Here is a 22730-nt window from a genome sequence, read left to right as displayed (position 1 = left end):
ATCAACTTACTTCTGTAAGAGCCTGCAATTGAAAAAAAATCATTTTTGAAAATCTGTATAAATTTTATTACATTTTGAGAGATAGCAAAATTTCTTTGGTAAATACGCCAAAATGCACCAAAACTTCCTGGTTATGTACAAAAGTGTCTTTTAACAGTCATTTGCAGACAGCTACCTGAAGCATCAGGCATGTGCATCCTATTTAGACTTAACATACCATTGACAAAGATGATATTTTATTTACGCAAAGTGTAATCTGATTTATTTCTTACAAAATATGTGGTATATATTTTTTTTTTCAGTGCTGAGTGTTGACTTCATAAACAAAAATAATTTCACTGGACGCAGTATTCCGAAGTTTAACAACATTGTTAAAACAAGCACGTTCGATGATGACACAAATGTCTATTTTCCAAAGTCTATTTTATCAGAACCTCCACTTCAAGGTAAATGACTATGTTTTGTCTTCCTACCAAAACCACCACTTCAGAGTAATTCATATATAGAATTCTGTTGAGGACTTTTTGTTCACTTTTATTTGTATACCTTTGAGTGTAATAGAAATCTATGATTTTGTACCTTGTTTTTCCTATACAGGTAACTTTTCTGTAATTTATATTTCTGTATACATGTATATTTAAGATTTCCTGCGACCTGATCTCATGAGCACACCAAAGGCCTATGTTGGTTACATAATGTATAAGCAGCTGGGAGATTTACTACCAAAAGTCTACTCTGACAATGTCAGGTATGTACTCTACAGTCTAACTACGTTCGCTCGAAGTCGGATTGCTCGAATATGTCCCTAGGCTTTGTCCCTAGGTTTGAACTCATTAGCCCGATTCCCGCAAAATCTTAATGTCTAAATTACCAGATGCAATCTCATTTGTGCATTTGTAAATCCCCTTTTAGTGTTCTCAACATTGTACATCATATAGGCTGCCATTCATATGCTGTTCATGATAATTGCAGAGTGTTGTCTGGCCGTCCCATGTCGGCGAACAGTCCACTATTTACAATATTGGTGAAGGATGATGGGAAGATAGTAAATGGTTCCCTAGCTAATCCGATAGTGATCACATTTAAACAGTTACAGACAGCGAACCGGACTAGTCCTCAATGTGTGTCGTGGCAGTATGACTCGTCAAGGTTAGTACCGGGGTATGGCAAAACATTTTATCGTTCCCAGAATGTAATGCATACTTCTGAAAGACTTCAGAAAGGAATTTATTCAAGGATTTCTTGGTATTATTTCCAGACACTGTGAATGTTATGTTGTATATGTTTGCTTTCCTACTCCTCTAACAATGGGTGTTGGGAATTATACAGTAACTATGGTCAACCCATTGTTAGTTTATTAATTTTTATCCATTCAAGATTGATCTCCCGTGATGTGTAGAGAAGGTTATAATTCCCGAGTTGTTTTTCAGTATATATACCTTTAGGGTAAAATTTAAGTTTTGACAATTCAAATGAGGATATACAGTCTGGTGTTAATTACATTGTTACATAGTTAACACCATCAGAACATGTATGTAGATATAACCTATTTTGAGGACATCTCTGAAGAGCAGATATTCCCATACAAAAGCCAGTACTTTCTCTCCAGTAAGATCTGTTCCGCAATGAATTTACCTGCCCAATTCAACAGCCTTTGAAAAACAAACACATTTCAGTCCTAGTGGGGTCACTAGAAAAAGAAAATAATTGACAATTTGCAACTATACATTTGTTGAGTTGCATCAAAATTGAATTTTGTAAATGCTCATGCTAAAGACAAGTGCTTATTTATGTAATAATCAATTTGCTTTCCTTATTGCAGAAAAGGTATTTGGTCATCAAAGGGATGTGTGCAGTCAGACCGGTACACACTCGATACAGACATGTATGTGAAATGTTCCTGTAGTCACATGACCAGTTTTGCAGTGTTGATGGATATATCGGATCAAGAGGTATTGTTCTATACTCTTGCCTTACAAGCACGTGCTCATTTAATTGGTTTGCCCTATTTATTGGTGAAGTTAGGATGGAATATGTGAGTATAGTTAGGGCAACATGTGTATTGGATCCCCCAATATTTGTTTATCCCTGTAGATGTGGTAATAAATGTTTGATGTCAGTTATAAGCAGTAATGGTTACTTTAGTTTATTTCATTATAAACAAAAAGGAGGGATTTTGCCTGTTAAAATTTTGAGAAGTCAGATTCTGAATTAAAAATTCTCTCTTATCATTAATGATACCAAGAATTTGTTTGTTATATATAACTGCTTCAAAACTTTTATCTTACTAAAAGTTGCCATTATTTTTTCAGTATGTGCCAGCCGAGCCGGTGTCTATAGAGGTGTTTACATATATTGGACTGGTTATCAGTATGGGATGTTTGGTTGTCTGTTTTATATTCCTGTTTTTCCTGAAGAGAATCCAGTCTAACACCAACAGTATACATATCAACCTCATCTTCGTTATCTTCATCACACTACTCGCTTACCTCATCGGTATAAACCATACAGAAAATGAGGTAAATATATCAGTATATCTTGTTGGTTATGGATTGTTTTTAAAACAATATCGTTGTCTTTGCCTTGACAAAATGGTGTATGTTAGGTAACTCGGATCACTTGCTCGCTCAAAACATTAGGTTTGAGTCTTGTCACAGAAAGAACTTTCTAGTTGGAAAGGCATTCATTCAGCTTATAGGGGTAAAGTGGTTCTATCCACGTGCCTGCCTCTGTATTAAATGATGTCCAGAGGGGCATGTAATGATCTCATCTGCCATTGAAAATTGGCATAATTATGATCTTAGGTGTTGATTTGACTTTTACAATTCCAACAACACAAAATAATTTTGACCAAAGTCTGAAAATCAAAACTCTGGTCTATGGAACTCGAACTTTTTTAACAGAATGATGACAGTGCAAATTAGTTAAAAAAATGTATTCTCCAGACTTTGGATTAGGGATATATCTAAATTATTCTCTTTTTCAGCTGTACTGTCGACTGGTTGCCATAGCTTTACACTATTTCTATATGACTGGGTTTACCTGGCTGTTTGTGGATGTTTTACACATATATAGGATGTTAACAGAGATACGAAACATAGATCTTGGTTCAATGAAGTTTTACTACCTTATCGCCTATGTTATACCAGGAATCATCGTCAGTCTAGCTGTTGGACTGAACACAGAGGGATATGGAAATAAAAACTTGTAAGTTTCTTCACACAAGTAATCAAAATTTCAAATTAAATGTGATGTATTCCTTCCATTTAGTTAATTGCAGTCATGACGTTTGATGTTACAGCTTAGCAATTTTGAATAATTGAGATATTAAATTTCAGTGGAACAGCATTACGTTATATGTAGAGGATATGACTTGAATATCTTTATATCAAATTTATTAAACGGGTTCAGTGTGGAAAGACACAAATGCAATATTCTTTTTATCACATGTAAGCTTTTCCTGCTGAAATATCAAAATGTCTTCTTTCTACCAAGTCAATTTGACCAACGTTTCTTATACTTAAAACAACATCAACATGAAAGCTTTATTACACTAGTGTAATACCAAATTTATGTAATGACTTTGTTTCCTCCAATGATGTCAAACATGTGATAAATTAAAATACAATGAAATTCTACTTTTTGAACAGTTGCTGGTTAATGATGGCGGACAAGTTTATCTGGAGTTTTGCGGGTCCGATATCTGTGTCAGTGATTATCAATGTATTTGTGTTTGTGTTAGCAATGAAAGCCTCGTGCATGGAGAAAATTGGTGTATCAGACCCAGCTCCTCTCAGGTATTGAGAAATCAATCATATTCGTGGGGAAACTCACTATTGTGAATTTTGTGGTTGCTCCAGTAATGAAGTTAAATTCAAAGGAACATATAAAACTCCTTTATATTTGATTTTTAGCTCGACTATTCATAGAATAGTAGAGCTATTGGACTCGCCCATGCGTCGGCGTCTGCGTCCGCGTCCGCGTCCCGATTTGGTTAAGTTTTTGTATGTAAGTGTTTCTCAGCAACCACATGTGGAATGGATTGAAACTTCACACACTATTTTACTGTGAAAAACTGACTTAATTGCATAGGTCCATAACTGATTTTGCTTTTTTACAAAATTATGCCACTTTTTGACTTAGAAATTTTTGGTTAAGGTTTGTATTAAGCTGGTATCTCAGTAACCACTTGTGGGAATGGATTGAACTTCACACACTTATTCACTGTGATAAACTGACTTACATTGCAAGTCCATAACTCTCTTTTGTTTTTTACAAAATTATGCCCTTTTTCGACTTAGAATTTGTTTGGTTAAGGTTTTGTATGTAAGCTGGTATCTCAGTACTCACTAATTGGAATGGATTGAAACTTCACACACTTGTTCACTGTCATGATCTGACATGCACAAAGCAGGTTCCATAACTCTATTTTGCTTTTTTACAAAATTATGCCCCTTTTTCGACTTAGAATTTTTTGGTTAAGGTTTTGTATGTAAGCTGGTATCTCAGTATCCACTAATGGGAAAGGATTGAAACTTCACACACTTGTTCACTGTCATGATATGACATGCAGTGCAAAGGGTCAATAACTCAACTTTGCATTTTAGAAAATTATGCACCTTTTTAAACTTAGGAGTTTTGGGTTAAATTCTTATATGTAAGCTGGTATCTCAGTACCCTCTAATGGGAATGGATTGAAACTTCACACACTTGTCCACTGTCATGAGCTGATAAGCACTATGCAGGTTCCATAACCCTATTTTGCTTTTTTTAAATTATGCCCCTTTTTCGACTTTCGTATTCATTCAGTCGACAAGGCTGTTGAATAGTCGAGCGTTGCTGTCCTCCGACAGCTCTTGTTATAATTTGAAATCCTTGATTTCTAACCCTCACCAAATGGCAGATATGACTGTATGTCCACGTAAGAAAATTATGCCATTGAAATTGAATGACTTTACAGATGTTTAAATAAGAAATAATGAATTAAATTCACTTCTGACATTTATGTTTTCTCAGCTTTCTTACAAGTATAGATTTTCTTGAATTCTGCCTGAAAATCAAAATTTACATGAAGAAATCGACTGTTTAATGTTTTGCTGTCAGTTTGACGGAGATTCTGATATTGTATTGTCTCAGAATGAATGTTACTTCAAGTTTTTTAAAAAAAAGATTTACTTTACTCATGAGTATTAATATCTGGAAAATAATTGCCCTTTGAAATAAGAAATTTTGGATCAACTAAATTACCAGGTTTTACAGTAAACACTTATATTGTGTATTTAGGATTGGATTGTTTTCCAACATCATTATCCTGTTGTTGTGGGGTATTACATGGGTGACCGGTCTGTTGTCTGTGAACTATAACTACCAGGTTCTGCACGTTATCTACGCACTACTGTGTCTTGCTCTTGGAGTGTTCGTCTTCATTATGTACATCATCGTCAATGCTCAGGTAATGCTGTTTCTGTAGTCGTAATTTTGTAAACTAGTAAAATGTGTTAGGATATTCTGAAATGATGCAGTGTAAGAAGAAGAGAAGTAGTACTCAGATAACAAGAATACTTTTTTACATGCATGTTGTTGCTTCTTTAATTTGTTGGATGTTTAAATTTTTGAAAAGTTTACCAATTTTTAGTACACATTGAGCCAAAATGACAATGTAAAACATAAATTTGACCTACCAGAATTACATTGATATGATAAAAATAAAATTTGAGATATATATTTTCATGATAATAAAACTATGTAAAAGACATAATTTTAATTCCTGTTTATGCTGAAAGTAAATTAGACTTGAATTGAGATTGTAATAAGATGTTCTACAAAAAAACAGGCATTTAAATCTTAACTAAATTTGACATCCTAAAATTGTGTACTTTGATTGAAATGAACTAGGTGAGGCGTGAGATAAAGAAGTTTTGGTACCGAATACGAGGACAGAAACTGGACCTGGATGATAACATTGGTGGAACTAGAAGTTCTCTGTATAGTGTAAGCTATATCTTAGTTTATACCAGTTGTCACAAATTGATTTTATCTTGATTGTAAAAGAAAGGTTGCACCATATTTGAATTAATCTTGGGTTATCTTTCTGTAAGAAAGAAACTGGTACCAGTGTCAGTGAGAGGACCAACACAATTACCCCTAGATCACGTCCTATTTACTCTGCAGTCGTACATTTATGGCTGTACATTATTTAGAAACTAAGAAATGATAGATCATATATACACGACAGTATATTGTACAATACTATATGATAGACAGGAAAAAAGTATTACATTTTGTTAATATCATAGAAAAAAATGTTTTAAGTACATAACTTTGTAGTATCTTTTACCGATAAGTCTACTTGCTTCACTAAAAATATCCTCTGGAAACTTTTTGAAGAGGAATCCTTTTCCATACGAACAAAGAAAAATATTTAATGAGACAATAAAGATAATCAATGTTACCTTACTATTGTTATGTTTTTACAAGCACTATAATAATAAATATGTATATATTACAGAGATCAGCATTAGCGTACAGAAATGACTCGTGTGACGGTGGACTTGCAAGAATCAATGTTGGTATCTCGACTACATCGACAACAAGCAGATCTACCAGCAAGAGTAGTGGTGGACTGTACAAAGGCGAGGAATACCTGCGCAGCACAAGTACATCCACTTCTGGAAATATGCCGCCAGTAAAATATCCCCGTACAGACAGCCTTCCACCACCATATGGATATGACCCAGAAAAACCTGACGGAATTGGTAAGTGTAGTGTAACTGCAAATAAAAGTTTATTTGTCATTGCACACTCTGTGAAAAACAATCTTTGCCTATATTTTATTCACTGATATAGTTCATTAAAGAACTTAATGCTTGTTTGATTAAATTTTATATTTGCTCCTTGGAAGAACAAAAACTTGGTGTTTTACTTGGTGTGTGGTTCTTGTCCAACAGGATTCAAACCCAGAGTTGCTGGACACATTTTATACTAAACCATTGCGCTCCCATTTGTAATATTAATGAGCGTACTAACTATACATATTGTATTGGATTGTGTATAAGATGTATTACACTAGAATAATTATACCCCCACCAAACATGTTTGAGGGGGGTATATAGGAGTCAGTTTTGTCGCGTCCCGTCCCGTCGCGTCCCGAAATCTATTATCTCAGTTATTACCAGATGGATTTGATTCAAACTTTAAATACATGTTCCACCTTATCACCCACATCATGTGACACGAGGTGCATAACTCTTGACACCAAGTTTTCATGAATTATGTCCCCTTTTACTTAGAATTTAAGGTTAATTTTGTTGTTTTTTCACTATATCTCAGTTATTACTAAATGGGTTTGATTCAAACTTAAAATAGATGTTCCACCTCATCGCCCACATCATGTGACATAAGGTGCATAACTCTGACACCATTTTTTTATGAATTATGCCCCTTTTTACTTAGAATTTAAGGTTGATTTTGATGTATTTTCACTTTATCTCAGTTACTACTGAATGGATTTGATTCAAACTTAAAATAGATGTTCCACCTCATCACCCACATCATGTGCCCACATCATGTGACACAAGGTGCATAACTCTGACACCAAGTTTACATGAATTATGTCCCCTTTTACTTAGAATTTAAGGTTAATTTTGATGTATTTTCACTATATCTCAGTTATTACTAAATGGATTTGATTCAAACTTAAAATAGTTGTTCCACCTCATCACCCAGATGATGTGACATAAGGTGCTTAACTCTGACATAAATTTTTTATGAATTATGTCCCCTTTTTCTTTAAATTTTAAGGTTGATTTTGATGTATTTTCACTATATCTCAATTATTACAAAATGGATTTGATTCAAACTTAAAATAGATGTTCCACCTCATCACCCACATCATGTGACACAACTTGTGACAAGGTGCATAACTCTGACACCAATTTTGCATGAATTATGCCCCTTTTTACTTACAATTTAAGGTTAATTTTGATGTATTTTCACTATATCTCAATTACTACTGAATGGATTTGATTCAGACTTAAAATAGATGTTCCACCTCATCACCCACATCATGTGACACAAGGTGCATAACTCTGACACTATTTTTCTTGAATTGTGTCCCCTTTTACCTAGAATTTAAGGTTAATTTTGATGTATTTTCACTATATCTCATTCTGATTGGCTTAGAGCCAAAGGGAAGTAACCTTTTTTAGCTCGACTATTCGAAGAATAGTCTAGCTATTCTACTCACCCTGGCGTCGGCGTCGGCGTCACTCCTTGGTTAAGTTTTTGCATGCAAGTACATACAGCCATCAATTAAAGGCATATAGCTTTGAAACTTATTTTTTCTTTTTCTAGGTCAATTACCAACCTCTCTGGGTCAAGTCCCATAACTCTGACATGTATTTTGAGCAAATTATGCCCCCTTTTGGACTTAGAAAATTTTGGTTAAAGTTTTACATGCAAGTTATTATCTCCAAAACTAATGCAGATATTTATTTGAAACTTCACATGTGTCTTCGGGGTTATAAAACTAGTTGATAGCAGCAAGTCCCATAACTCTGACCTTCATTTTGGCCAAATTATGCCCCCTTTTGGACTTAGCAAATTCTGGTTAAAGTTTTGCGTGCAAGTACATACAGCTATTTCTAAAAGGCATATAGATTTGAAACTTATTTTTTCTTTTTCTAGATCAATTACTAACCTCACTGGATCAAGTCCCATAACTCTGGCATGTATTTTGGTCAAATTATGCCCCCTTTTGGACTTTGAAAATTCTGGTTAAAGTTTTACATGCAAGTTTCTATCTCCAAAACTAATGCAGATATTGAATTGAAACTTCACATGTGCCTTCGGGGTTATAAAACTAGTTGATAGCAGCAAGTCCTATAACTGATATGCATTTTGGTCAAATTATTCCCCCTTTTGAACTTAAAACTCTTTTGATATTTAACCTTTTTGGGTAATATTTTCCTGCTTCTGGGACAATATTTCGAATAGTCGAGCTTGGCTGTCTTACGGACAGCTCTTGTTTAACCTTTGTACTGAGTTGCTTCCCCTTAAATTCCAGGAATTAGTCTACTTTTAGAAATCCTATTTTTAGATTTTCAATATTTTAGGTATTTTTCTAACTTTTTTATTATAAGTCCTATGTAAAAAGTAAAAACATTTTTCCGTGGTAACATCGGTCGGTAAGACATTTTTTTGTATTCACTTTTAGTGTATCTCTAATATTAGAGATTTAATATATTTACTAGTATTACTATACTAGTATTATACTAGTATTACTTATATGTGGAAGGCCAGGATGAAGTACTCCAAAGTATTTTTAAGATTCCTTATGGTTGCCATTCTTCTGTGACAAGACCGTATGGTGGGGGTATGAGTCACTCCTGTGACAGTTCTAGTTTCTGTACCTTTTCAGACCCTGATTCTATGCAGATACATCCAAAAAGAGAAAATAATGATTCAGATTCCGACAGTGAGATGTCAGAACGTGTTAGTCTCGACCTGGCATCAAGTCACTCTTCAGATGAAGACGATGATATTGACGTACAGATGGACTGGGAAAGTCAAATGCCGAAAAATAAAAAAATAGGTAATAACTCAATTTGCTTTAGCACTTCCTTCTTTCTTTTCATGCAGACTTGTTTATTTGCTTCTGTTGTTTATCCTGTTTCATTTTTTTCATAATTTGCTAACATTTCATATACCATAATTTTGATTTTTATAGTTCGCAGCTTATTTGAAGTTTGCTTAGATATCTTATATTTTTCTTATTTGATACAGGATTAACTTTGCAGCAAAACAATCTTTTTTTCTAGATGTCAAAAGAGTTTGGAGAAAAGAGCAGATTTTATTCTAGAATGTGCAAAATTACAAATTCGAAAAACACTCATTAGATGAACAATAAAAGCTGTGCTAGCAAACATATTTGTTAAGCTGCACGTTACCAGCAACAGTGACTTTTGGAGTAAATACCTCCGTGTATTCTCTTTAAAAAGAATTTTCTTATATTACATTAAATTCACCTGTATTAGCTAGCCACCTGCAAGGAAAAGCCAGTTTTATTTGTTGCTTATGGCAGGTTGGATTTTACCAGTATTTTAATTATTGCTTTCCTTCTAAACGATTTTAAGTACAAGTAATTTTTACACATAAATTTTTAAAAGGATTAATCATATTACTAATTAAAGGTTGTTTCTATTGGCAGAGTTGTCCTGTAGTTGAGCACACCACTATGTTTATGTTCTGCTTATAGTACTGTCTGTTTCTTTGCTCATTTCCATGTAGATTGCCAAGAATTGCTCTTTCACATGAACAAGTTAATACCAAAAGGTAAAATTGGATGATTGTGTTACTATGGTTACAGAGTTGCTGTTGTTTTGGGGAAAATGGCAATAAAATAATGAAAATTTAAAACTTGGGTAAATGAAGCACAAAAAGAAAGAAGATGGATATTTTGATGTAAGACCATTGGAATGACTATAATTTGAAGTACTTAACAAGGTGGAAACCCACTTTTTTACCAAACAAATTAAAAAATATTAGCAACTATCACGATTTTAAAACTGAGCTTGAAAACCAGTCTATGAATGCAGCATTGTCATTGGTCAAGTTCAAGATGATATCAAGAAACAACCTATCAGATGTTGGAGTTTTTAGACTGGTGCAAGTTTAATTTTAAAACCAGAAGACTGGGACTTCAGATGTAAGATGTTATTTTATTGCCACCAGTATGTGAATTGGTTCATTTGTTGAAGCTGGTTTTGGTATTAAAATGTCATTTGTTGATATAACACTTCCACATGTGCATGCTGTATACATGTTGACACCAGTTATTTATGTATGTACCATATATACTTGTCCAGAAGCCTGATATATTTCACTTTCCAAGGTAACTAGAAATTTTATGCTTTTATATTATTTTTTTTTTTTACATTGGAATTTTATAACTGAAATACAGTCAGGCTTGTGGTTGTACATTATATATAAATGGTACATTTGCTTGTCCCTGTACTAACAGAAAAGCCTCACAGCTTTTCGGTAATTTCTAGTAAGAAATGATCTTTTATCTTTGAAAATAAGTTATGTTGTTAAAATTACACACAACATGCATAGAGTGTAATTACTAATAAAATTATACCAAAACTACAGAGAGTCACTTAAGTATATTATGTATACATGTAGCTACTGACAGTGTTTACCTAAAAACCTGTCATCAGGGCCGAGTGGAGATTTTTATAAATTGTAGTATCTTTAAATACAGGTATGTTAGAAAAATGAAGCATAGAAAACTAATTGCTAGATTTGTGTAACATTATTAACATTGTAATGGCAGGTAACATTATGATGCTGTAAAATATTCAAGTTTCGGGTTTGTATTTGCAGAGGAAGCAAAAGAGCAGATGAGAAAAAAGAAGGAAGAATTTCTACAACAACAACAACATCAGCAGCAGCCGTCACCGGTGATCCCAACAAGTCAACATCAGTACCATAATCCATTTGAACAACATATATATGCCGGTAAAGTCTCTCTTCTTGACTAGTTTGTGTTGTGTCTCCCAAATATATTGTGTTCCAAATTTCTCCTTCTTTTTCTAACAAAATTAGTCCAAACTTTCACACATGGTCCGCCATCATATATAGGTACTCATTAGGATAATAATTTTGAAGGTGTCAGAATTTTCAGTCATTGTCTTTTGTAATTTTTCATCATAGATTTATAATAAAATCATATTTTGTTTGCGTAGTCCTTTCAGTGGATTTGCATTTATTTTTAGCTCGGGTGAGATAATCAAGGTTTGGTTATGTTCTACTTTCAATGCAGCAGTTCACAAATTCATTTTGTCATAAACTTTAGTAAATATTTTTATTTCAGGACCCCCATCTCCGAAGTATTCTCCGAAACCATTACATGCTCCAGGACACTGGCCAGGTGACCCACAGTTATCTGGGTATACCGGGAGTGACTCAGAATATCGGACCTCGGACCATCCTACATTGTCAAGTACACAACCGGATGTCACATTGCAAACCCCAGAGTATAAAGGTAGCGCAAAATATGGGCCTGGAATGTTTTCACATTTTCTACAACAACAATAGGCATAGTCTGTGAATAATTGATACATAAGTAATTATACAAAGGGTCAAGTGGTCAAGATTTGTTAACGATGGGTGCTGTAGCAAGGCCAGTCCAGTTGCAGACTCTACCATTATTGATCTATCAAATCAAAATGGATCAGATAAAAAATTGCCTCTGGCCTATTTGCTGTTAACCATTTGGTTTAAAACTCTTTTTTTTTTTGTTCTGATTTCACCATTTTGATAGTTGAGAATTCAATATCATTTACGAGGAAAACACCCATTACTGTCAGAAACAGTGTTTAACAACAATTTAAGTTTGTAAGAAATTTGGGTATTTTGCTAATTTGTCAAAATTACCAACTATTCCCTTATCATTAAATAACAGTGTTTAACAGTTATTTGTTGACTCTCATTGATATAAACTGTCAATACTAATTCCATCCATTTTACTTTTTGCTTTACTGCTTAACCTTGACTTATTTTCCTGTTTACGATTTTTTTTCTCAGTATACCAGTATGCATCTTTGTATGTTCCTTTTAATATTCACATTTTCATTGCATTGCTAATTTGTTATGTACATAAAGAAACAGAGAGATATACTCCTTGTACAGAAGCAGATTTATATGTATGATCGAATTGGATATTGTAATTAACTGTACATAGATGTTTTTTGTATATATCAGAATTTATTCTCAATTTAGATAGTATCTGAAAATTTCTAAACAAAGTGTATATGTGTGTTTAAATGTTGCAATATTTTATAGAAAGTATGGTCATTAGTGCAGCCCTCTAAACTAGTGGTCCTGTTGAAATGTTTTATGTTAACCGTGTATATTTAAAATACTTGAGTTTGTTAATTGCTCATAAAAATTTTGCTTCATTTTCATCAAGTAATATATTCTGCATATACTTCTGTATTAAATCCATTTGCTTTTTGAAATATTTAGGCAGGGAATTTAAGATAGCCACACCGAGACGGACAAACAGTATCCTGAATGATTCCTTGAGTAGTACAGGCAATACGCACTCCCCAATGGGCTCCCCTCAGGTGATAAGGTCCCCTCGTGAGGCCCCCAGAAGTCCCATACAAAAAATTAACAGCCCTCTACACAGTCCGAGAAATCTAAGCCCGAGTGATCGAATGACGGTGAAAGTGCTCACACATAGGGGCAGCATCTCCTCAGATTCAGAGTAAGTCAGACAGCAGTATGTCTAAAATGTGTTTCCATGGAAACAGTTATTCTGTCAGACATTAAAGGCAATCATGGCTGGATCAAGTGTTAGTAACATGTCATTTTGTGTTAATTTTTGGCTGAAAAAAAGCTTTAACTGGTTTCTTTGTTTTCTTTGTTAATTTATCTTTCCGAAACCTGTTAATTTTAGTAGGATACCTGTAGTGAACAAAAAGACCTTGTTGCTTGAAATTAGATTTCATAGAAATTCCTTGTTCTCTTTGGGTACTCTAATTAGTTTCAGTTGCAACAATGCTGTAGCAAACAATTCTTATGACTTACAGGTATCCTACAACTTTAATCATAGTTACACAGGCAGGAATATGTTGCTTTTGTGTCTTGTATTCTTTAATGTAAAGTTTATTCCCCAATTATTCAAAAATTATACTTTTTATAATCAGTATTTAATAGACATTGCTTTAGCACTTTTCAATTTGTTCTGCAATAATTATTTTGAGCTTTTTACAGGTAAATGCCTTATTTCTAAAGTCATTGTCTGAAAAATAATTCTTATAACCTCCAAAAGAGTTGCTCAAGTAATTGCTATCAAATATATATTCTGTCTGACCCGGAAATACTGTAATGTGTAGTGAAAAATCAGTCTAGCTGGAATGTCTTCCAGTCACAGATCTACTAGAAAGTAGTGTCTTGAAAAATAAAATTGCTGTTACAAATAGGAAAATGTAGGTCAGGCAATACCTTTTAAAGGACAAAAGTGCTGTTACAAATAGGAAAATGTGAGTCAACTGATGTTTTAAAAAAAAAAAGTTCTGTTACAAACAGGAAAACATTGGTCAAACGATGTCTTAGAAAATAAAGTGCTAAAGAAGGTCAAGCAATGTCTTTAAATACTTCAGTACTGCTTACAAAGCATACAGAGAGAAATAACATGGTAACCTTTATGATGTTCCTGCCTTACAACTATTGCATGTTTAATACCTTTTTTCCTTATATTTATAACAAATTCACTTCAATTTTTGCAAATCCATTTTGTGTTCCTTACTGTTTGATTTACTCACATTTTTGCTTTAAACACGTTTTGTTTTTACAATGAAAATACTTGGCATATGTTGGTGTTACACACAGATAGAAAATGAACTCAGTCAAGTTATTGCGGATTAAACAACAAAGTCATGGAACTTCACACTTTGCCGTGAAAGACAAATGATCCGCGCCATAAGAAAACCAACATAGTGCGTTTGCGACCAGCGTGGATCCAGACCAGCCTGGTCAGAATCCACACTGTTGCTTCCAAACCCTATTGCAATTAGAGAAACTGTTAGCGAACAGCATGGACCCTGACCAGACTGCTCGGCAGGCTGGTCTGGATCCATGCTGGTCGCAAATGCAATATGTTGGTTATCTCATGGCGCGGCTCAAATTTGGTTTGCATAGTGATATATCTTCTTTGCTATGATTACATCATTTTCAATAAATGCCATTACATTTTGAAACATGTGCCAAGTATATTTGCTTCATTTGTTTTTGGAAATCAACTGCAGATCATTTTTCTTGGATAATTAACCCTTACCCTGCTAAATTTTTAAAATGGACTGGTCCAACATTCAGTTTGGGCAATATCATTTATTATTCAAAGGGGTGTTCACTGAAAATTTACTGACTGAATAGCAAACAGTGCAGACCAAGATCAGCCTGCACGGATGTGCAGGCTGATCTTGGTCTGCACTGGTCGCAAAGGCGAAACCATTTGCCACCAGCAGGCTAAAGGTTAAGTAATTTTTATGCCACTTCAAACTTGGAGTATATGATAAAATTTGTCACTGTCTGTTGGAATGCCCCAAGTATCTTTTTAGTCAAACTTCTCGGATTTTATCAGACAAAATTGGTTCAGACTTCACCAACACCTTTATTCACAGAGTTATGAGCCATTTGAGTCATTTCCAGTATATACCATATACTGAAGGGATTTTATGGAGACACAAGGTCTAGAAGACATGTTTCTTGTTTTTCTCTTCATTCCGAAGTCTTTGGCAATACTTCTAATTTTAAACCATTCTAGGAAGTCCTCAAGCAAGAAAATGATCTCTAGTTGATCAGCCATGCAGTTTTTTGTTTGCGTTATTGCATGTTGTAACTTTGGTGTTTTTTTTTCTCTAACTTACAGATGCAGTCATGAAACTTGCGTTTGATGGTAACCTAGGATATAATTGCCATAGTAACCCTGGACAGTGTTTCCAAGGTAACCAGACATGATTGCCTGGGTGACCTAGGACATATTTACCATGATAACCTAGGACATAGTTGTCATTATAACCAAGGAATTTTGAGTGTTCATAGTAAACTCAAGACATAGTTGCCATGGTAATCTAAGACAAAATATTCAAGGTAACCTCAGAATGTGTCTCCATGGTAACCTGGGACATAGTTATCATGGTACTCCAGGACACATTAATTTTGCTGGTGAATTCTGAATGTATTATATTGTGCTAATCTCGGTGATATATTTGGTGCATTTGAAAATAAATAATAGAATGCAGGTGTTGATTAAAGAGTATTCAGTGAACTGGTCCTTCATGGGGGCTGTAAACTTTTAAATACTTGGTTGAAAATATGTTCTGCTTTGATACGAGTTCAATCAAGTCCTCATTTTCTTGGACCTTGTATTGACCAGTTAAAATTGTGCTAGTGATCTTGTTATGACCAGGGAAACTACCCCGGAGACTTTATGACTACAGTGAAACTGTGCTAGCAACTTTATGAAAGGAACTGTGAAACCACAGGGAGTTCATAGATTTCTTATTGAATATGTTCATTACACAACAGTGTGTTGTATGTTAATTGTTTTATTTAAGTCATGTTAGAATAGAAATAATTGTCTTAATTAAAGATATTATAAGTAGTTCCATTAAACAGATGGAAAAATGCTGTGGATTGTAGAAAAAGTGAGAGAATGACGATTGTGTAGGAATATCAGTGTTGGCATATCTAGCATATATTACAAAAGGTTGTGATATGACCTTTATACATATCTGAATAATATAATATAGTCCCTTATACCTATATGAAATCCAGGGGAATTTAAATGTTTGATCAATGATAAACAACCGGCTGTGAGCCCTTGAGGATCTAGTGAAGAATTGGAAGCTGTGAGGATTCAATGAAAACTTCTGATTTTTTTGTGTTATTTGTATGAAATGATGTATAAATCAGATTCCATAGTGAGAACTGTGGTCAGTATATATTGACGTGCTTTATCAAGATTTAGAGATTTATATACCAAAGAGCATAATATGATTTTGATACTATGGTTTTTTATTCTGGCTATGCTTTAAAAATTATTTTTCATCTATTCATTTCTCACAATAAGTAGCATTTGTCATTGAAGCTGTATTTCCAAAAAAACTTATGTCCTTAAAGGGTAGCAGTTACAGGACTTGCACTATAAGTTTGTCTATCTGGCGGAAAATGGTTTTTGCTTCAGCTATATCTTTTAAACTATTGAAGGGATCTTTACACAGTTCTTTAGCATGATAATAAAGTATGTTGTGAGCTGGAGTCAGGTCTGTACCATCAAGGTTACAAGGACTCTGATCCCAACCAACAAGAAAGATTACTGAACTTTAGGGACTAACATCATGTACTAGCGACTATTCTGCTGAGTTTATACATATTTTTTGCATTTCCATAGAATAATTAATAAAATTTTAAGTAACAGGTTGCTTGATGTTTTCATTTTGAAAACACTTAATAAGCTTATGTTTATTTTATTATGTACATCAATATAGTTTGATCTCAGTTTTTGTTACTGCAGTTTATATAACTCACACTTTGAAAACATGTTGAAATACATTCCTTTATTGTTATTTGTGCCATATCAGATTTTGTTTTTGTCAACCTTTGCTCTGACGTTTTTTTTTTGACTCTGTGACGATTTCTCCTCTGCTGTGGTAGTTTTCAAGTTCTGTTAAACATATCACAATTTATTTTCATATATTTTCCATTGTTTTCTTGTCATGATCAAGTGACGGATAATATGCTGGAGAAAAAGCTGGGCATGACTATTATATTGAATATTGTATAGATACTAGATGTGAACTGGACAGCTGTGTATGCAATAACAGTCTTAGGTAGAAACAAATAACCTTCCTTGTATCTAGTAAAACCTTCATATCCAGATAAGATACACTTTCTTCAGTCAAATTATCATCCTGTATCTATACAATTTTTCAAGAACATAAACATTACATTTTGGTAAAGAAAACAAGGTTAAAAAAAATAGTTTGCACCTTCAAATCCAGTAAGAAGTATTGACCAGTTGCATGTACTACATCAGATTAGATAAGGCAATATCCACCTTGAAATACACGTACAAGCATAACCAGTGCCATGTTTTGGTCAGTTTGCAGCCAAGATGCAAAGCTTGTAGGTTTTAATTATTTTTATCAACATTAAACCCCTATAAAGTGTGCACATGGTATTTTTAAATGTCAGAATAATGACACTTTATCAGAGAGGAGGCTAGATGTTTCTTTTAAGTGTGAACCAGTGTATAGCTACATGTTCTATATATATTATTCTGTCCCATAACATGACATTTTCCATGTGTTCCTTAAACACCTTTTTGTAGAAAGCCTTAAATATCTTGTTCTATTAGTTTTGTTGGCATTTAAATGCATTATTGTAAATAGTTCTGTGAATTGTATCTATAGATGTATTTATTTATAATGTTGATTACGTGAATATTCCATAAAGCTTGTTTAATGTGCCGTAAATGAATTTTTTGTACAATAAAATGTTCCTTCAGCAGGAAATAAAACTAAATTCTACAAATGATCACGTTGTGAAATTTTCATTTCTCCCCCTTTGAAACGAGACTCCTGCAGTTTTATATTCTGCATTTAATTCAAGAGTCAGTGGCAGTTGTTTGTGGGTTTGACTACAACATCAGCAATGGGGTTTGATTCCATTTCAGCCGTCATTTATCAGTCATAAGTGACCTCCGTATCAAATAAGATCTTGGACTAAAGAATACCCTTGTTATTTAGCAAGGGTCAATGTGGCCTTGACCTTTGACCTACTGACCTCAAAATCAATAGGGGTCATCTGCTAGTCATGATCAACCTCCCTATAAAGTTGCGTGATTCTAGGCCCAAGCGTTCTCAAGTTATCTTCCAGAAATGGTTTAACTGTTCTGGGTGACTGTGACTTCACCTTTGACCTCAAAATCAATAAAGGTCATCAGCTGGTCATGATCAACCTCCCTATCAAGTTTCGTGATCCTAGGCCTAGGATTCTCAAGTTATCGTCCAGACACCGTTTAACTGTTCCAGGTCACTTTGATCTTGACCTTTGACCTACTGACCCCAAAATCAATAGGGGTCATCTGCTGGTCATGACCAACTACCATATCAACTTTCATGATCCTAGGGCCAAGCATTCTTGAGTTATTATCCGGAAACCGTTTAACTGTTCCAGATCACTGTGACCTTTGACCTACTGACCTCAAAATCAGTAGAGGTCATCTGCTGGTCATGACCAACTTCCATATTAACTTTCATGATCATTAACACAGCTCTGGTACTCCAAAGGTCACCTCACACTTAAAATGGGTTTCAGCAAAGAAAACCCCTATTTCAAGGTCATATCTGAAAGACATTTTAAAATTTAAAATAATGTCATCAAGGTAGTACAGCACCTCTGAAAAATCGTAAGTAATAGCATAACGTCGTTTATTTGGAAAACGTAAAGCCTGCTTGAAGGATTGTAAAGAAACTTGGCACAAATGTTCACCACATCGAGACGATGTGCAGAGCCCATGTTCTGGATGGCTAGCTACAAGGTCAAGGTCACACTTAGGGGTCAAAGGTCATACCTTCAGGCGTATATTGCTCCACATTGCAGTGCTCTTGTAGGCCATGTTTGTTTACTGGTATGACTGCAAGGAGTTTTGTAAGAAAAAAATCTATTCGCAAAACTGTGATTTTCCCATAGACTCCCAATATGAAAACTTGTTTTAGGACAAAAAATTTCAAATCAAGTATAGCAAAAAAAAAACGAGCAAACAACCCTAACTTTGATTTGCATTTTTTTTTTTAAGTATATTCTGAAATTTTGAAAAATTAGGGTTTAATCAAATTCTAAATTGTACAAAAAATTTTGATCCGCACATGCAGAACTACATTAAATGATATAATCAGATTATACACCTTTGATGCTCAATCCGAGTATGAACCCGAACTTAATGTTCACACCAATGTACTACACTGTAGCAGCTGGACCTCTTCTGTGCCAGGTAATTATTTAACAATTTCTGCTGCTGTATCAGACAGAGGCTAACTTCAGGGTAAAGCCAAAGGTTTATATGCACTGGCAAGATTACAGATGATTTTTGTTCTGCTGTATTCATTATCTTACATTTAAACTGCTTTCTTATGAAAACGTAAAAACACAATGCAACTGCATTGAAGAGAAAAAGCTTTACAAAGAACTTTGTATTTTTTGTTGGGTAGTAAAGTCTGCTCTTACAAAGGTACATCTACAGATGCTACTTTCAAAATTTGGTGATCTTGCCACTGGTTCATGAGAAATAATCTACTAAAAGATCTTTATGTCAATGCTTTGGCATCCCTTAAATTCAGTCCATATGAACAGTTTGAACAAACTGGAAACAAGAAGGTCATTGACCCTAAAGCGCTCACCTGTGTATAAGGCTTTAAGTGTGTTTGTATAATGTAATGGTACAAGTATTGATATGTTTCTTCTATGTTAGCCGTCACATACATTCTTTAACCTAGAGCAATAGTAGAACAGTACAACTCTGATATCATATGCCAACAAGAGTGCCAGAATGTCACAATATACGCCCGTCACAGCAATTTTCTTTACTCTAATACCTGTATTTGCAAATGGAATTTTAATTTTGTGGTTGTTTAGTAATTATTGTAATTATTTTGTTTTTCTAAATCCACATAAAAACTCCTTACCAGGTAGAGATACCTTAAAATACACCTAAAATTTGAAAGTAACATCTATGTTGAACCACAGAAAAGTGGTCTTGGTTTTTCTCTCCGTTCAGTTATAAAAAAGTTACAATATAAGTTATTTATAGTAACAACTAAGGGAAGTTAATCTTTAAAAAAAAAAAAAATCCAAAAAAAAATTGTTAGTCCACATAAAAATCTTTACCAGGTAGAGATTGGTCAAAATACACCTCAAAATTGGATGTAGCATGCATGTTGTACTACAGAAAAGTGGTCTCGATTTTTCACTACGACTAGTAATGAAGAAGTTACAATATAAGCTATTTATAGTAACAACAAAGGGAAGTAATTCTAAAAAATGGAACTGTGTATGTCACTTCCTCTCATGATGGTGTATAATTGTGCCAAGTTACATCAAAATCCCTCCATGCATGAAGAAGAAATGCTTCGGACAAAGTCATTCTTATATCTGACCTTTGGCCTCTAAGTGTGACCTTGACCTTAGACCTAGGGACCTGGTTCTTGCGCACGACACTTCGTCTCATGGTGGTGAACATTTGTGCCAAGTTATATCAAAATCCCTCTATGCATGAAGAAGAAATGCTCCGGACAAGGTTTTCATTCTTGTATCCTTTGACCTCTGTGTCACCTTGACCTTAGACCTAGGGCCTCTTAGTGTGACCTTGACCTTAGACCTGGGGACCTGGTTCTTGCGCATGACTCTAAACCTCATGGTGGTGAACATTTGTGACAAATTATATCAAAATCCCTCTATGCATGAAGAAGAAATGCTCCGGACAAAGTTTTCATTCTTGTATCCTTTGACCTCTAAGTGTGACCTTGACCTTAGACCTAGGGACCTGGTTCTTGCGCATGACACTCCGTCTCATGATGGTGAACAACTGTGCCAAGTTTCATCAAAATCCCTCCATGCATGTAGAAGATATGCTCCGGACAAAGTCATTCTTGAATCTGACCTTTAACCTCTAAGTGTGACCTTGACCTTAGACCTAGGGACCTGGGTCTTGCGCATGACACTCCGTCTCATGATGGTGAACAACTGTGCCAAGTTTCATCAAAATCCCTCCATGCATGTAGAAGATATGCTCCGGACAAATTCTGTGGACGCCGCCCGCCTGCCCATCCGCCTGGCAGGGGCGTTCCCATAATACGTCTCGTTTTTCAAACGGGTGTATAAAAAAAAAAGAAATCTATATGATATAAGGCCAAAAGAAACTCTTTACCAGGTATAGATACTAAGGTCAAAATACACCTAAAACTTGGATGTAACATGCATGTTGTACAACAGAAAAGTGGTCTTGATTTTTCCCTACAGCCAGTAATAAAAATGTTATAATATAATCTATTTATAGTAAAACAAAGGGAGGTAATTCTAAAAACAATGCTGCCTCAGGGTGGTGAACATTTGTGCCAAGTTACATCAAAATGCCTCCATGCAGGAAGAAGAAATCTCCGTACAGTCATTCTTGAATTTGACCTTTGATCTCCAAGTGTGTCCTTGACCTTTAAGCTAGGGTTCTGGGTGTTGCGAATGACATGTCGTTTCATCATGGGGTACATTTATGCCAAGTAATATTGCAATACCTTGATGCATGACAGAGTCCTGAACCAGACAGGAAAAAAGCCCAGTTGAACTTTGACCTCCAATTGTGACCTTGACCTTTGAGCTAGGTGTCCGGGTTTGCGCATGACATGTTGTCTCATCATGGGGAACATTTGTGCCAAGTAATATTAAAATCCCTTCACGAATGGCAGAGTTATGAACCAGACAGGAAAAAAGTCCTGTTGACCTTTGACCCCCAATTGTGTCCTTGACCTTTGAGCAAGGGGTCCGGGATTTGCGCATGACACATCGTCTCATCATGGGGAACATTTGTGCCAAGTAATATTAAAATGAAGAATGACAGAGTTATGGACCAGACACAAAACAGACCCTGTTCATGCCATGTTAACATTTGACTGCCAAGTGTGACCTTGACCTTTGAGCTAGGGGTCTGAAAGTTGTGCATGACACATCATCTGATTATGAGGTACATTTGTGCTAAGTAATATTAAAATTACTTCATGGATGGCAGAGTTGTGGACCGGACAGGAAAAAAGCCCTGTTGACCTTTGACCTCAAATTGTGATCTTGACCTTTGAGCTAGGGGTCCGGGTTTTGCGCAAGACACGTCGTCTCATCATGGGGAACATTTGTTCCAAGTAAGATTAAAATCCCTTCATGGATGGCAGAGTTATGGACCGGACAGGAAAAAAGCCTTGTTGACCTTTGACCTCCAATTGTGACCTTGACCTCTAAGCTAGGGGTCCGGGTTTTGCGCATGACATGTCATCTCATCATGGGAAACATTTGTACCATGTAATATTAAAATCCCTTTATGGATGGCAGAGTTATGGACCGGACAGGAAAATAGCCCTGTTGACCTCCTCCAATTGTGACCTTGACCTTTGAGC

General features: G+C 34.9%; 1 protein-coding gene across 2 annotated transcripts in view; it reads left to right on the top strand.

Moving 5' to 3' along the window:
- The window catches only part of LOC123530297 (cadherin EGF LAG seven-pass G-type receptor 1-like), a 55890-nt gene extending 37782 nt beyond the window's left edge, over positions 1 to 18108 (top strand). Inside the window, exons 19-34 of one of the 2 annotated variants that reach the window (XM_053521948.1) lie at positions 303 to 446; positions 643 to 748; positions 973 to 1149; positions 1823 to 1952; positions 2313 to 2519; positions 2987 to 3207; positions 3651 to 3797; positions 5284 to 5452; positions 5896 to 5991; positions 6509 to 6755; positions 9419 to 9592; positions 10288 to 10332; positions 11386 to 11520; positions 11876 to 12046; positions 13030 to 13273; positions 15440 to 18108. In XM_053521948.1, coding sequence (XP_053377923.1) covers positions 303 to 446; positions 643 to 748; positions 973 to 1149; positions 1823 to 1952; positions 2313 to 2519; positions 2987 to 3207; positions 3651 to 3797; positions 5284 to 5452; positions 5896 to 5991; positions 6509 to 6755; positions 9419 to 9592; positions 10288 to 10332; positions 11386 to 11520; positions 11876 to 12046; positions 13030 to 13273; positions 15440 to 15464 — 2438 coding nt within the window. In that variant the 3' untranslated portion in view covers positions 15465 to 18108. The remainder of the gene's footprint in view (positions 1 to 302; positions 447 to 642; positions 749 to 972; positions 1150 to 1822; positions 1953 to 2312; positions 2520 to 2986; positions 3208 to 3650; positions 3798 to 5283; positions 5453 to 5895; positions 5992 to 6508; positions 6756 to 9418; positions 9593 to 10287; positions 10333 to 11385; positions 11521 to 11875; positions 12047 to 13029; positions 13274 to 15439) is intronic. The other variant, XM_053521949.1, reaches the window with a different exon arrangement.
- The last annotated feature ends 4622 nt before the right edge of the window (positions 18109 to 22730 follow it).

This window comes from Mercenaria mercenaria, chromosome 13 (genome assembly GCF_021730395.1).
Source record: "Mercenaria mercenaria strain notata chromosome 13, MADL_Memer_1, whole genome shotgun sequence".
NCBI lineage: Eukaryota > Metazoa > Mollusca > Bivalvia > Venerida > Veneridae > Mercenaria > Mercenaria mercenaria.
The sequence above is the reverse complement of the archived record's forward strand: the minus strand, read 5'-3'. Positions and strand labels throughout refer to the sequence as shown.